This window comes from Bubalus bubalis, chromosome X, assembly GCF_019923935.1.
Source record: "Bubalus bubalis isolate 160015118507 breed Murrah chromosome X, NDDB_SH_1, whole genome shotgun sequence".
Classification (NCBI taxonomy): Eukaryota; Metazoa; Chordata; class Mammalia; order Artiodactyla; family Bovidae; genus Bubalus; species Bubalus bubalis.
In genome coordinates this window covers 24,282-39,868 of record NC_059181.1, presented here as the reverse complement: position 1 = coordinate 39,868, position 15,587 = coordinate 24,282, and the positions used below count along the sequence as shown (strand labels likewise).

Genomic DNA, 15,587 nt, shown 5'->3' with positions numbered 1-15,587 from the left:
TTAGGTGAGCCACCAGGGAAGGCCTCATCTAATAAAAGGGATTTCTCAGTGGGATCTTAATGCGCTCAGTCCCCTCCTATGAACTGGGTCATACTGCCTCCTCCCCCGCCCCCTGACCCAGCTGGGGGTTATGTCTGCTGCTCTCAGCGCCCAGAGGGAGGGCGTTCCCCAGCCTCTCCCACGGGGAAGCCACAGACCTCAGAACCAGTATGTCTCCCTGGAAGATGTGATTGTACAAATCACACAGTCGCCTTTAATCATCACCTCACACCCTACATCCGCTGAGACACAGAGGACCCTGCCACCCGGCCCCACCTCTGCAGCCACCCACATTCCCTGGATGGATGGACGGATTGCCCGCCCCATAGGACAGGACTGACAGCGGCCTCGGCGATGTCCAGCTCCTCAGCGCGCCGTCTGTGAGCCCCAGGCGGCTTCCGGTTAAGGCCGGTGACGTCAAAGGACGCAACGGAGGAGAAGCCTCCGGAATGCCCCGCTCCACCCACGTGCTGTCCGTCAGCCCCAGGCAGCTTCCAGTTCAGCCCGGTGACGTCACAGGACACGCCCGAGGAGCAGCCTCCGGGATGCCCCGCTCCACCCGCACGCCATCAGTCAGCCCCGAAGCAGCTTCTGGTTAAGCCCAATGACATCGCTGACAAACCCGCTGGCCCCGATGAAGTCGCCCGCGATGATGTTGGTGCAGCCGGCGGCCGACCCCGGGCACTGGGCCCGCACCCAGGCGCACAGGTAGGGGAGCCCACTCAGGGTCAGCTTCTCCAGGGACCAGGCCGGGTGGACGAGGATGAACTCCAGGTTCTCCGTGAGGTTGATGCCGGCCACGAACAGCCCGCCTGGGACAAGAGAGGGGCTTCTGTTCATGGTGCCGGCTCCAGCCGCCCTCGTGTGTGGTCACTAACCCACAGGGTCATGTGGCCAACCACCCCATGTAGTCACCAACTCACATGGTCACCAACCCATGCGGTGATCCCTCCACGTGGCCACCAACCCACGTGGTCACCCAGCCATGGGGTCAGCAACTCACAGTCACCCACCCATGTGGTCAGCAACTCAGATTGGTCACCCACCCCCATAGTCACCCACCCATGGGGTCAGCAGCTTACGGGTCACTAAGCCACCTGGCCACCAAGCCACGTGTTCACCCACCCACGGAGTCCCTAACCTGTGAGGTCATGTGGTCACCTGTCCACATGATTACCCATTCACACTGTCATCCACTCACGTGGTCACCCACTCAGGGGGTTATCAGCTCACACAGTCACCCACCCATGTGGTCAGAAACTCAAACTGTTCACCCACCCACTTGGTCACCCACCCACTTGGTCACCCACCCACGTGGTCACCTGCCCATGTGGTCACCAACCCATGCGACCACTAACCCATGGGGTCACCTGCCCACGCCGTCACCCCATCCAGACTCTGGCCTCCGCAGAGGTCAGAGCTTCAGATGTCCGACAGAGACCACAGTTCAGACAGCAGGGGCTCACAGGGGTGTCGACTCATGAATTTCTCCTGTTAAAGAGGGCAGGCGGGCTGGACAGTGACCCCAAAGATGTCCATGTCCTGGCCCCATGTGGTGGACACAGTAATGTTCACACGGATGTCCACATCCTGTCTACATGCTGACCCCCTGTGGTGGACACAGTAATGTCCGCTAACACGTCCCGTTCCATTTCTCCACTTGAACCCAAAGCCAGCCCCATGCCCTTGGACACGCGTGTGGCTGGGTGTCGCGGTGCGAGGTGGCACTCACCCGGGCGGCCGCGGCTCTTCATGAGCTCCAGGTAGTGGACGAGGTCCTGGGGCTTCACCTTGTTCCCCCACCAGTAGGGGATCCCGGGCCACAGTTCCGCGTGCCGGCTCACGGCTGCCTCGTCCTCGTACGACAGGATGACCTGCTGGCCCCGTGACCACAGCTGGCGCAGAGTCGGCACCTCCTGGGGGGGATCATCCGGGTGCCCGTGAGACGCGTGCACAGGGGTTATTGGGGTGCCTTGTGACAATGTGTCAGTTATCAGGGGTGTGCGAGAAGCCACAGTGGTGTACGGATTATTGGGGTGTCTGTGAGCAGTGATGGGCTGGTTATTGGGTTCTCTGTGAGAAGAGACAGTCATGGTGGATTATTGGCGTGTCTGAGTAGAGGCACTGGTGGGTAGATCACTGGGGTGTCTGAGTGGAGATGGTGATGGGTGGGTTATTGGGGTGTCTTGAGCAGTGATTGGTAGATTTTGGGGGTGCTTGAGTGGAGACACTAGTGGGTAGATTACTTGGATGACTTGAGCAGTGATGGGTGGATTATTGGGGTTCCTGAGTGGAAACAGAGGTGGGTGGATTATTGGGGTTTCTGATAGGAAATGGCAGGTGGGTTACTGGGGCATCTTGAGGAGTGATTGATGGATTTTGGGGGTGTCTGAGTGGAGACCGGTCAGGGTTGATTATTGGGGGTGCCTGTGAGCAGTGATGGGCTGGTTACTGGGGTGTTTGAGTGGAGACAGTGGTGGGTGGATTACTGGGCTTCCGTGAGTGGTGTCAACTGGTGCCTGAATCAGCCTCATGCAGCGAGCGGATGGTCCGTGATTGCAGTGAAGCCTGGCACTCCCACCACCCCTGCCGCCGAGAGCATGGGGAGCCCGCGGCGCCTGCTCACCCCGCGGGGACACAGCATGTCCCCAAAGATGTTCTTGATGCAGCCCACCAGGTACTCGTGCAGGTCCTCCGTCATGCCCTCGAAGTTCCTGCACGCCAGGATAACCACCTCCCGGGGGTGGCTCTGCAGCCACTCGGAGATCTCCGTGAGCGTGTCCTGGGCGGGGGTGGCGAGAAGGGCATTGTGTGAGAGACAAGCGAGACCCCAGCACGGCCACTCCACAGACAGGTCAGGGGGTCCTGACACACACAGACACAAAGCAAGGCGCCCACTCCCAAGGGACCCAGCCTCTCCTGAGTGGCAGCGGGGAGCCATGGGTGTGGGTGGGTGTGTGTACACGCTCCTGTACATACGGGTGCATACGCGTGTGTGCATGTGGTCGGGGCCTGTGTGTGCACAGATATGCGTGTGTGTGCACAGATATGCGTGTTTGTGCGTGCACAGCAGCAGGGAGCAGTGCTCATAGAATTGTGTAAGGTATGCACTGCAGGGAGTGTGCGAGGCCAGCAGGGTGCGTGCACAGCGAGGCCCAGGGACGGTGCCCCCAGACCCCGAGGGTCGCTGGCGTCTGTGGTGGGGGCACAGGGGCCATGGCCAGAGGGAGCCATGAAGTGACTTGGCAGCCGAGAGGGTGGACTGGACGCAGGAAGACGCGCCGGGGACCCGGTTTAGCTAAACGGCGGGAGACGCCCCAGAGGCCAGGGCTATAGGTGTGAGTTCAGAAACGCACGCTGGTCAGGGATTCTGAGTGACTGATGCCAGAGGCCAGCCCTCTCCTGCCTGGAGTGGACGTGTGTCTGTCTGAGTGGACGTGTGTCCATCCCATTAGGGGTCACTGTCTTCTAACTGGAGTGGATGTGTGTCTGTCTGAGTAGATGTGTGTCCATCCCCTTAGGAGTCAGTGTCTTCTAACTGGGGTGGACATGTGTCCATCCTGTTAGGGGCAGCCTCTCTTGACTAGAGGGGACATGGGTCCATCTGAGTGGATGTGTGTCTGTCCCCTTAGGGGTCAGCGTCTTCTGAGGTGGACGTGTGTCTGTCTGAGCGGACGTGTGTCTATCCCCTTAGGGGTCAGCGTCTTCTAACTGGGGTGGACCTGTGTTGCTCCTTACAGGTCAGCCTCTCCTGCCTGGACTGCACGTGGCTGTCCCTGGCTGGCGGCCCCTGTCCGCGCGCGCCCCCACCTCCACGAGGGCCGTCGTGTACACCATGTGGACGAAGTGCAGATTCCTCTCCGAGCCGTCCTCCACGTGTGCGATCCGCAGGTCCAGGTACCTCACGCCGGCGTCCAGCTGCTCCGTGACGCTCAGCACCTGCACACAGGGGTCGGTCACCGGTGCTGGGCACAGGGCTGCCCCGCCTCGGCTCATCAGCGCCGTCGGGGGCCGGGCCCGCGCGGAGACGCCCAGTTGAGGCCGCGCCGTCACCGTGAAGTCAGCTGTGGTGGCGCCGCCAGGCTCAGGCCCTGCTTCCGGCAGCGGGGTCTGCAGGGTCACTGGTCACATGCAGCCACACAGCCTGGGCCCAGACCGTGGTCTTGGGGGGTCCCTGCAGGGTCCAGCCTCACCCTCCTCCCTGGCAGTCCCTGGGCGGAAGCCCCCAGTGGGTTCACCAGCGCAGGCTCCAGGACACCCCAGCTGGACCCTCAGATGTGAGGACACACGGGAGCCACAGAGGTCTGCTGCCACCCCCACAAAGGCACTGGGGAAGCCAAGGAGGAACTGAGGGGGAGAGGGAAAGGAAGGAACCTCTGCCTGCCGTGTGAATAAGAGGAAAAAGCAAAGAATAACAGCAACGTAAACGAAAAGTGAAAGTTGCTCAGTCGTGTCCACCTCTTGGCAGTCCCAGGGACTGTGGCCCACAGGCCCCTCTGTCCGTGGGGTTCTCCAGGCGAGATCACTGGAGTGGGGAGCCTTTCACTTCTCCAGGGGATCTTCCCAACCCAGGGATCAAACCCAGGCCTCCCACATTGTAGGCAGGTTCTTTACCAGCTGAGCCACCAGGGAAGCCCTAATATAAATTAGTAGCAGAAAATGTACTGTGTCCTCTACAAGGAAGTCATAATGGAAAAAGAAAAAAATAGGGATAAAAAATTGGAAAGAAAATAACAGATGTGCTGTATCCAAAACAAAAGAAGCAAACACTAATATTAACATAAATTAGTAGCAGAAAATGGTATGTGTTTGCTACACAGAGTCATTATAGAAAAAAAAAATCTAAGGATTTAAAAAAAGGGAAAGAAAGCAATAGTCTTCCTCTATCCAAAATAAAAGAAAAAGTAAAAACGAATATTAACATCAACTAGTAGCAGAAAATGGTACTGTGTTCTCTGCATGGAGTTGTAATGGAAAAAGAAAAAAATAAAAGGATAAAAAAATGGGAAACAAAGTCACAGCCCCCCCCATCCAATCCAAAATAAAAGAAAAAGCAAAGACTAATGTCAATATTGTCAGCTACGACTTGCCATCCGCCTCTAAAAGGATTAAGTCAAGGGCTGCTGCAGCCGCTGACCTTCAACACCCCCCAAAAGACACCCCCCCAGCCACCGTGCACACCCCGGGCCTCCCTGGCAGCCGTACCGCTTGAGACCCCGGCACCCAGGCCCCCCAGGACGGAGGGACCCTGGCACCAAGGGACCCTCAGAGCAGAGGGTCCCCAGCCCTGCAGGCCTCCCGGGCTCTGGTGGACCCGCCCCCTCGGTGCGAGCTGCAGGCGCCTGACCCGAGCAGGAATGAGGCTTGCCTACATTCCAGCCCTTGCTCTCTGCCTCTCAGGTCCCCCAGCAGGATTTCAGCAACTGGGGACCTCCCAGGAGGAAGTAATTACTCAAGGCAAGATGTAGCAATTACACGAGGCAAGAGGTGTGCTTGACAGCCTCTGGTCGCCTGGGGAGGACCAGCCTGGGAGCCGAAAAACCAGGAATGCGAGTGCTCCCCAGGCAGGGTACAGGAAGGCAGGGCAGCCTGCCCCTCAGGTGGGCCCCTGGGCCCGGGCAGGTTCTCTGTGCTTCAGCATCCACCCCCGGCTGGCGTGTGTGCCAGCGACAGGGCCGCTGCCAGTCGGTGCCCCCTCCCCACAGACAGGCCCCGCCATCGACCCCTCTCCATCCCGCACAGTGACTGCCGCCCACGCGGTGTCTCCCCACCCCCTAAACCCGGAGCCGCCTGGGAGGGGCACTGCAGAGGAAGGGAGGGAGTGCCTGTGTCTGATTCTCTGGGACTCCACGGGCTGCAGCGCGCCAGGCTCTCTGTCCATGGGATTCTCCAGGCCAGCACCCGAGTGGGTGGCCATTTCCTCCTTCAGGGGATCTTCCCCACCCAGGGATCAAACCTGAGTTTCCTGCATTGCAGGCGGATTCTTTACCATCTGAGCCACCAAGGAAGCCTCCCTGGAGGGGGTGTCGCAAACACAAACCCACCTCAGAGGATGCGCAAACTCAGCTACTGCTTATCTGGGAGCAGGAAGGAGCTGTCCTCAGCTGCACCACGGGTGGGACCTTCCCCCTCCCCCCCCCCCCCCCCCCCCCCCCCTCCCCCTCCCCCCCCCCCTCCCCCAGCCTCTCTGACTTCAGCCTGTGATGCTCTTAGTACGCGGGTCCCCCTCTGGCTTCAGGCTGGTCCACAGTAAAGCTCTGTCCTTTGCTACCTTTCTGGGAGGCTCTCTGGGTCGGGAAGATCCCCTGCAGGAGGGCATGGCAACCCACTCCAGTGTTCTCACCTGGAGAATCCCATGGATGGAGGAGCCTGGTGGACTTCAGTCCATGGGGTTGCAAAGGCGCAGACACGACTGAGCGACTGAAGGACAATTGCGCTTTACAGGGGGTTTGTTCTCAGTCCCGTTTCCCCAGCAGGGATGAGGGCACAGCCCCGCGGGTGACACCAGCGCCTGGAGCTGGGCCGGGCCGGGCGTGCCCGCAGACCCTCACCTGGGTGGTGGACCACCTGAGCACCACGGGCAGGGCGACACACGGCAGCACTTTGCACAGAAGCTGCAGCAGCCTCGGCTCCTTGCTGGAGATGGGCGACTTCCTGTCCAGGCAGTAGGTCATCGTGTCATGGCTCCCTGTGGGCAGGCCAGGCAGGGGACACGTCACCCCCGAGCCTGACCTCTGTGCCTCCCGAGCCTGTCCTCTGCCCCCAAGCCGCCCTTGGAACGCACAGCTATAGCGCTGTAGGGCACAGGGAATCCTGAAAGTCACATCCCCTGAGACCGGGGAACTGAATCCTATTTCGCAATGGGGTCTCAGCAGATGTGAGAAAGTGAAGAGCAGTTTCTTTAAGGAGTCCCATTCTTGGACAGGAAAGGCTCAAGATGGCTTTTGATTTTATGGTTTGTTGTTTCCCAGGTGGTGCTAGTGGCAAAGAACCCGCCTGCAGATGCAGGAGACATAAAAGACGAAGGTGTGATTCCTGGGGAAGATCCCCTGGAGGAGGGCACGGGAACCCAGTCCAGGATTCTTGCCTGGAGCATTCCATGGACAGAGGAGCCTGGCGGGTGCAGTCTGTGGGGCCACAGGGAGTGTGACATGAGTGAGCACAGACAGACCCTCTCTAGTCACAAGTACCTTGAAGTTATTTATAGTATTTTCAGGCTCTTTATGATGCCGGTTTCATCAGTTCTTTTTCCTTTTAAATCTGTGTGGTCTGTTTCAGAGACAGTGTGGACAGATCCACACCTTAGCAGTCACCTGGGGACAATCCAGAAATCCTTCCCTTCCGTCTCTGAATATAGGTTTGGATGAGCTTTATTCCTTTCTCCCATTTTTTTTTTTAATTTATTCTCAGGGTCAAGGAGGATTTACAAGTTCACAGTATAATTTGATTTGATGCTGTTATGGCAGAGTGGATGGGAGGGTGGATAGATAAGTGGATGGATGGATGGATGGATGGATGGTGGGTGCGTAGCTGGGTTGATGGAGGTACGGATGGGTGGATGGGTAGGGGGTGGTTGTATGGATGAGTGGATGGATAGTGAGTGCATGGACGGATGGATGAGTGTATGGGTGGCCGGATGGGTGGGTTCTCAGCATGTGGTCCATGTATACGGTGGTGTGTGACTCACCATGAAAAGGAGTGAAGCTCTGACACAGGCTACATCGTGGATGGACCTTGAACACATGATGGTCAGCGAGAGAAGCAGACACAGAAGGACACATTTTTCATGCCCATTTATAAGAAATGTCCAGAACAGGTGCATTTGCAAAGACCGAAGCAGGCGAGTGGTGCCCGGGCCTGGAGGAGGGCCTCAGGAGTTCTATGTAAGGAGAGCGGGCCCCTCGTGGGTGGAGGCGGCCTGAAGACCTGGACACCCCTTCCTTTCGGGGCCCCCACGGCCTTGCTCGCAGGGAAGCAGCGGAAGGGCGGAGATGGGGTCCGAGGTTCCCTGCCTGCTCCACACCCGCAGGGAAGGGCCATGTGGGCCTCCTCCCGGGGAGGGTGGGGTGGCGGGCATCAAACTCCAGAGCCGTGGAGAGGGCGAGGAGGGGTCTGAAGCTGCCTTCTGTAGGAAACAGCACTTCCTGTTTTTCCCGCTGTTCGTGTGCATGCCCAGCGGGCAGTGCCCAGGGTCGCGGCCAGAGGAGTGCGGGTGGAGAACGGCGCATTTGCACCTTGGGAGGTGAGCAGGCTGGTGCTGGCCGGTGGGAACCCTCCCCACCCAGGCCCCAGTGGCTGCCCCTCCGATGGCCTGAGCACAGCGGTGTCGCCTTGGAAGTGCCCACCTGCCTGGGCACCGCTGGGCATTCCCAAATCGAGATGCTCGCTCACGGCTGAGCTTTGCAGCACTTTGCGACCAAACTGACTGGAGTCAGAGGTTCCTCATTTTAATTAGATAGTTCCGGTACCACTTACCGAGTCGTCTGGGGGCGGGTGGACACCTTAAACTTTGGGCCCTCCAGGCTCAAGTGCAGAAGGTGCCGCACGAGCTCTGATGGAAAACGAGGGCGCGAAGGTGAGGGAGCTGAAGTTCCCAGGGGTCCCCGGGAGTAGGTCAGTGGCTGAGAAAGCACGACCCCGCCCCCCTCCCCTGCCCCAGGGTGCCATGTGTCCTGAAGGCAGGCTCTCCGGGGTTCATGTACCTTCCAGGTTGAATGGGGATAAAGTGGACTCAGAAGGGAAGGTGCTGGTGTGTGTATGTATGTATGCAGTATGTGTGCATGTATCTGTGTGTGCATGTGTGTTCGGTCTGTATGTGTGCATGCGTGTGTGGTGTGTGTGTGTGTGCATGCACGTGTGTGTGCCTGCATGTGTGCATGTTTGGCACTGAGGTTTCACACACCCGGGACCGTCTGGCGATCGCCTTCCTGCTGAGCCGAGCCCGCGGGGCCTCACCTGGGATGGAGAGCTGGTGCAGCGGCACGTCCCAGAGCGGAGAGCTCAGCGCCGACATCCAGTCCGCGTTCGCCTTGGAGGCGTAGGGCAGGCCGAGGAAGGAGCCAGAGCCGGGCGAGCTCACATGCCCGCCCATTGGAGGCTGAGCCGGGAGATCTTGGGGAGGAAACGGGGCTCTGCAGGAGTTAAAACAGGACGTGCAGAAGGCGTGGTGCTGGCGGTGCGGAGGCGTGGCTCTGAGAAACGGGAACCTGCGGGCTTCTCTCCAAGAGAAAGGATGGGGTGCTGCAGAGGGCAGACGAGCTCTAGAGACAGAGAATGAGACAGAGAGAAATGGACAGAGATGTGAAGAGAGACACGGGAGGTGAAGTGAGGGTTTGAAGGGGAGCAAGGGAGGAGGGACAGGGACCAGACCCCAGCAGCTCAAGTTGTTCTCCCTGCGGCTGGAGCTGGCGACCCCCTCCAGAGGGCCCCCCACCCTCGCGCTGTGCACCAACCCCCTCCTCTAAGGGGCCCCGGTTGACCCTGCGGGTCTCCAGGAATGGGGGCTTCCATCCTAGGGAGATGGAGCGCAGGCACTACATCACACCCGCTTCATGCCCCCGAGGCACTCTGTCCAGCTGGTGGGTGTTGCTGCAGGAAACGTGACTGGACAGGCTCCCAGGATGGAGCGCCCAGCTGAGCAGCTAAGAAGCTGGGAGCGCCTCCCGTCATGGTCTGAGCGTCCCCTCTCTCCTGTTTTGGGTGGGTGTCCTGACAGGGCGGGGATGGGGGAGTGAAAACAGTGGTCTTGACCACCGCGGGGCCAAGCGCAGCCATCCCATGATGCAAGGAGACAGTTTAAAACACAATCACCTGTAGACACGGACCGGGACTTCAGCGGCGGCTGCAGACTCGGCCACCTGCCTGGCCCCTGACATCGCTCCCAAGCCTCTGCCTTGTCTTCACACCGGGGAGAGGGGACAGAGCCCTCTGCGTGGTGTTGAAGGTGACCTGGGGGTCCAGGAAGCCCTGCCCTCACCCCCCATGTCCTGGAAACAGTTTCCCCAAAGACCCCTCCCTGTAGAGACCGAGATCCTCACTTCCCTGACCCGGCACACAGACCAGTCCCTGCCCGGGATCGTCCGTCGCGGCTGACCCGGTCATTCCCAGGACCGGTCAGAACATGGGCCTGTGACCCGCTGGTTCCACCTGCCCAGCCCCAACTGCAGCCACTGTGCCTGCTTGGGCAGAAGCCTCCCCTCACGGCTCCTCCCGGGTCAGGGCCTGTGGTCCACATGCCATCAGGACTCCTTTCATGGCAAACACACGCCTGGGCCTTTATTCTTGGGTTTACTGCTCTCCATGGACAGGGGGTTGTCTCTATTCTTAAGGTCCCCTCTCTATAGTAATAGTTTGCTTCTGTTTTCATAGTCCTCCCTCTACAGTACTAGTCCCCTTCTGTTGTCATAGTCCTCCCTCTACAGTAATAGTCCCCTTCTGTTGTCATAGTCCTCCCTCTACAGTAATAGTCCCCTTCTGTTGTCATAGTCCCCCCTCTACAGTAGTAGTCCCCTTCTGTTGTCATAGTCCCCCCTCTACAGTAATAGTCCCCTTCTGTTGTCATAGTCCCCCCTCTACAGTAATAGTCCCCTTCTGTTGTCATAGTCCCCCCTCTACAGTAATAGTCCCCTTCTGTTGTCATAGTCCTCCCTCTACAGTACTAGTCCCCTTCTGTTGTCATAGTCTCCCCTCTACAGTACTAGTCCCCTTCTGTTGTCATAGTCCCCCCTCTACAGTAATAGTCCCCTTCTGTTGTCATAGTCCCCCCTCTACAGTAATAGTCCCCTTCTGTTGTCATAGTCCTCCCTCTACAGTACTAGTCCCCTTCTGTTGTCATAGTCTCCCCTCTACAGTACTAGTCCCCTTCTGTTGTCATAGTCCCCCCTCTACAGTAATAGTCCCCTTCTGTTGTCATAGTCCCCCCTCTACAGTAATAGTTCCTCTGCCACAGCATGAGCTCCCCTCTGTTGTCAGTCTCCCTCTACAGTAACGGTTTCCCCATAGAGTAATAGTTCTTTAGTGTCAGAGCCCTCCGCCCGATGCACTAATAGTCCTGTCTCGGTTGTCATACTTCTCTTGTAATAGTACCCCCTCTGTGGTAAAAGTCTCTCCTCTAAAAATAAGCCCCCTTTAAAGTCATAGTCCTACTCTATAGTGATAGTTCCCCCCCTGTTGTCAAAGTTCCCCCTCTACAGGAGTAGTCTGCCCTGGAGTAATAATCCTATACTGTCATAGTCCCCTCTCTGCAATAATAGTCCTCCTTGATTGCAGGAGTCCCCATAGTTACAATCGTCTGCTTCTGATAGCCCCCTCTAGAGTAAAAGTCCTCCATTGCTATAATCTCCCTCTGTGGTAAACGTCCCCCTCTACTGGCATAGTCCACCCCCTGTTGTAATAATTCTGTTTCTATGTAAAAGTCTAATAATCTCCCTCTATTGTCAGTGTTCCCCTCCACAGTCAAAGTCCCCCTTCTACTATAACAGTCCTGCTTCTATTCTCATAGTTTCCCCTCTACACTAATAGTCCCCTTCTGTTGTCGCTACTCTATATTAATAGTCTCTCCCCTATCATAATATTCCCCCCTCTATAGTACTTGCTGCTAAGTTGCTTCAGTCGTGTCCGACTCTGTGTGACCCCATAGACGGCAGCCCACCAGGCTCCGCCATCCCTGGGATTCTCCAGGCAAGAACACGAGTGGGCTGCCAATTCCGTCTCCAATGCATGAAAGTGAAAACTGAAAGTGAAGTCGCTCAGTTGTGTCCAACTCTTAGCGACCCCATGGACTGCAGCCCACCAGGCTCCTCCGTCCATGGGATTTTCCAGGCAAGAGCACTGGAGTGGGGTGCCAGTGCCTTCTCTGCTCTATAGTAATAGTCCTCCTCAATTTCAGCAGTCCCCTTTCTATTGTAATAGTCCCTGTCTGCAGTAATAGACCCCCATTCCTTACAGTAGTCCCCCTAAGGTAATAGTCCTCTTCTATTATAATAGTCACTCTCCCTTTGTCGTAGTCCCCTCTGTACAGCAATAGTCCCCCCTCTACAGTGGTGGACCACCCTCTACTAGAAGAGTCTCACCTATACTCTAATAGTTCCCTGTCAACAGTGAGAGCCCTCCTCTCTTGTAACAGCCCCTCTATGCTAAGAGTCCTCCCTCCACAGAAATAGTTCTGCCTCTTCTGTAATGGTCCCCCTCTGCAGAACGGCCCCCTCTATTGTAATAGTTCCCTTTATTACAATTTTCCCCATTGTCGTCGTCCTTCTACTGTAACAGCCCCCAAGCTATCAGAGTGCCCCTATTATCACTGTCCCCTCCACAGTAATAGTCCCCCGCTACTAAGGGTCCTCCTTTATTAAGAGTCCCCTCTCCACAGTAGGGCTTCCCTGGTGGCTCAGCTGGTAAAGAACCCGCCTGCATTGCGGGAGACCTGGGTTCACTCCCTGGGTTGGGAAGACACCCTGGAGAAGGGAAAGGCTACCCACCCCAGTATTGTGGCCTGGAGAATCCCATGGCCTGATAGAGTCGGACACGAGTGAGCGACTTTCACTTTCTCCACAGGAATATCCCCCTGCATGGTCATAGCCCCATTTATTGTTGTACCTCCCCTCTATCATATTAGAGGGGAGGTATCTATGCCACTACTCTCTACAGCAGTAGTGCCCCTTGTACACATAAAGCCCCACCCCTATGTAATCGGCTCTCTAGAGTAGCAGTCCTTCTCCCTGGAGGACTCTTATCCTCCTGTAATAGTCCCCTTTGCTCTTCACAATAACCCTTCAGAAGTCTCGTCTAATCCGAATATGATTTTCATCTGCTTCAGCGAGATGCAAGTAGAACACACAGCAAAACAGTATGTCGGAAGCCCGAGCACAGCACCGTGGGGAGCGCCTGTGGGTGTGTGCGCCCCGTCTCACAGGGTTCCTTTGGTGCGTCTGTGTCAGCATCCTGCGGACACCTGTGTGTGTGTGTGTGTCTGTCTCTTCCCCTCGCAGAGGAGACCTCCCCATAACACAGGCCTCCTGCCCGCTGGGTGCCCTGTCCACGTCTGCCCATAACACAGGTCTGCCGAGTCCTGAGCCCTCCCGTGTCCACACCCCTGGACCTCTCTGTCCCATCAGAATCCAGGCCACTGTGCCACAAGCCCTTCCCCCTCCTGTTTGTGCTGGCCTGAGACCGTGGTGGCTTCACTGTAAAGGGAGGGACAATGTCCCATGCCCCGTGGACACCCATCCCGTTCTTGCAGGGCACTCTCCCGTCTGCCAGGTACGTACGTGTCGGTCACCTACCCTCTCTACCTTGGCTGTCAGCCCCAGCTGTCTGGTTTCCAAGTGCAGATTCAGGAGTGCTCGGCAGTAGGGCCACCCAGCCTCGAGGCCTCGGACAGCACCCCAGGGAGCATGCCCCCATGGCTTCGCTCCGCGGGGCACTTCCTCATGTGCCTGCCGCGCCCTGTGTCCTCTGGCCACTCAGGTGAGTGTGCGGGGCACGTGCAGGTTCCACCCCCGCGGGCCCCGGGGAGACACGGGGGAGGCCCCGTGTGACTGCACGCACATCTGCGGGTGGGATGGCCACAGAGGCGCCCAGGACATAGTTCTCGGGTGAATGAATGGATGGAGCAACGCAGGGCCGGCGAACCCAGCACATAGCCGTTCCTGTTGTCCAGCTCACCCGGCCCCGAGTGGTCAGCAGGCTTCACAAGCGCTAGGCTCCTAGACCTTTGCTCAGGTCCCCAAAGTCACCAGCCCCCTGAAAGGCTCACTGGGTCCCCCAGATACTTGCCAGCCCCCTGAAAAGCTCACTGGGCCCCCCAGATACTCGCCAGCCCTGTGAAACACTCACTGGGTCCCCCAAACTCACCAGCCCCCTGAAACACTCACTGGATCCTCAAACTCACCAGCCCCCTGAAACACTCAATGGATCCTTAAACTCACCAGCCCCCTGAAACACTCACTGGGTCCCCCAGATTCTCGCTGGCCCCCTGAAAAGCTCACTGGGTCCCCCAGATACTCGCCAGTCCCCTGAAAGGCTCATTGGGTTCCCCAGATACTCGTTGCCCCCTGAAAGTCTCACTGGGTCCCCCAAACTCACCAGCCCCCCTGAAACACTCACTGGGTCCCTGAGATACTCGCCGCCCCGTGAAACACTCACTGAATCCCCAAACTCACCAGCCCCCTTAAAGGCTCACTGTCCCGCAAACTCCGCCAGCCCCCTGAAACACTCACTGGGTCCCCCAAGCACTTCCCGGGCTCCCAAAGTGCCCATCCACTCCGACCAGCCCGTGGCCCTACCCCCTCGGCGTCAGGACAGGATGGAGACCTCCCCCAGTGGCAACAGCCAGCAGAGGGTCAGCACCGGCTCAGGACTCGTGACGGGCTTGTCACTGCTCCCCGCGAGCCGCAGTCCAGGGGCTCTGTCGAGCTCCGCGCTACCACCCGAAGGGACTCTCCTTCCACGTGGAGACTCCAGGCGGATGCCTCCCTTCCCCCGGGAGGTCCCAGCCCTCCAGCCCCTCCCGCCGCCCAGTCCAGCCGCCCGGGGCCCGGGGCCCGAGCGCGCAGACCTCCCGGGACCCCCGCCTCACCTCGGAAGTCTGCCCTTGTGTCTCCCCGGGGGACGCCGCGTGCGCACCGCAGTCTCTGATCGCGGAATCCAGCCGGGACTCCGGGTTGCTCGCTGAGCTCGTTCTGCCCGCGGGAGCCTCAGGCATTTCCTCAAAGGCCCGACTGGATGCCGGGAACACCCACTCCCCGAGGTAGAGGGACCGCCTCCCAGACCTGCCCCGCCCCGACCCCTGCATCGCCCGGCTCTAGGCGGCGGACTCCTGTGCGGACAGCGCTGCCTGGCCGGGTGGGGGGACCCGGGTGCCCCCGACAGACAGTCTGCAGGGCCCAGCCCTGCCCAGGGGCCGTCGTGGGCCCAGTGCCCAGACGGTGGGATGCCAGCGCGACCCGGGTGTGACCACAGGGACCCTGAGGGCCGTGAGCTGGGCTAGGGCAACCTGACCACCTGGCTGAGCACTGGCCGCTGTCCAGCATGTGGTTGCTGCTGCCCAGGACCGGGGCAAACAGGACTGTCAGCCCAGGGCTCCGTTGCATCATCCAGGCCTCTAAGCCTTTGATCCCGCCGGGTCACGCTGGGTGGCAGGTGGCCAAGTCCTACACTGAAGTGTCCGGCCCTTGTGCCCCGAGTGGCCCTTGTCCCAGCCCTGACTGCCGTGTGTGGTCTCTGCGGGTGAAGGTGGATCCCCAGGGCGAGTCCCCGACTGCAGACCCGCTGGCCTGAGGTGACAGAGCCCAGGCGGGTCAGTCCCTCGCCCTCCACGAGCCCCTCTGCTCCTCGCAGTGAAGTGGCTTGTCCACCGTCCTCCCTTCCCCACATCATTGCTGGAGGTCAAGGGATCAGAGCCGGACCATGAATTCCAGCTCATTGCCGGGAACCCTCCTGGTGGCCAGGCTTCGCAGGTAAAGAATCTGCCTGCAATGCCAGAGAGCGGGTTCAAGCCCTGGGTGGGGAAGGTACCCCAGAGGAGGAAGCATCAACCCAGTCCGGTGGTC

General features: G+C 58.8%; 1 protein-coding gene across 2 annotated transcripts; it reads right to left on the bottom strand.

Annotated features, from left to right (window-relative positions):
* Positions 1-212: 212 nt before the first annotated feature.
* On the bottom strand, positions 213-15,012 carry PLCXD1 (phosphatidylinositol specific phospholipase C X domain containing 1). Of its 2 annotated transcripts, none has more exons than XM_006043291.3 (7): positions 14,615-15,012; positions 8,995-9,299; positions 6,591-6,727; positions 3,850-3,978; positions 2,666-2,821; positions 1,772-1,955; positions 213-851 (listed from the first exon to the last, which is right to left on the bottom strand). In XM_006043291.3, exons 2-7 carry the CDS (start codon positions 9,128-9,130, stop codon positions 613-615), a joined length of 981 nt encoding a protein of 326 aa, XP_006043353.3. In that variant the 5' UTR covers positions 9,131-9,299; positions 14,615-15,012; the 3' UTR covers positions 213-612. The 2 variants fall into 2 exon arrangements, with proteins under 2 accessions (XP_006043353.3, XP_025131745.1); XM_025275960.2 differs by lacking the exon at positions 14,615-15,012 and adding an exon at positions 7,727-7,772 and having other exon boundaries at positions 8,995-9,128.
* Positions 15,013-15,587: the final 575 nt, after the last annotated feature.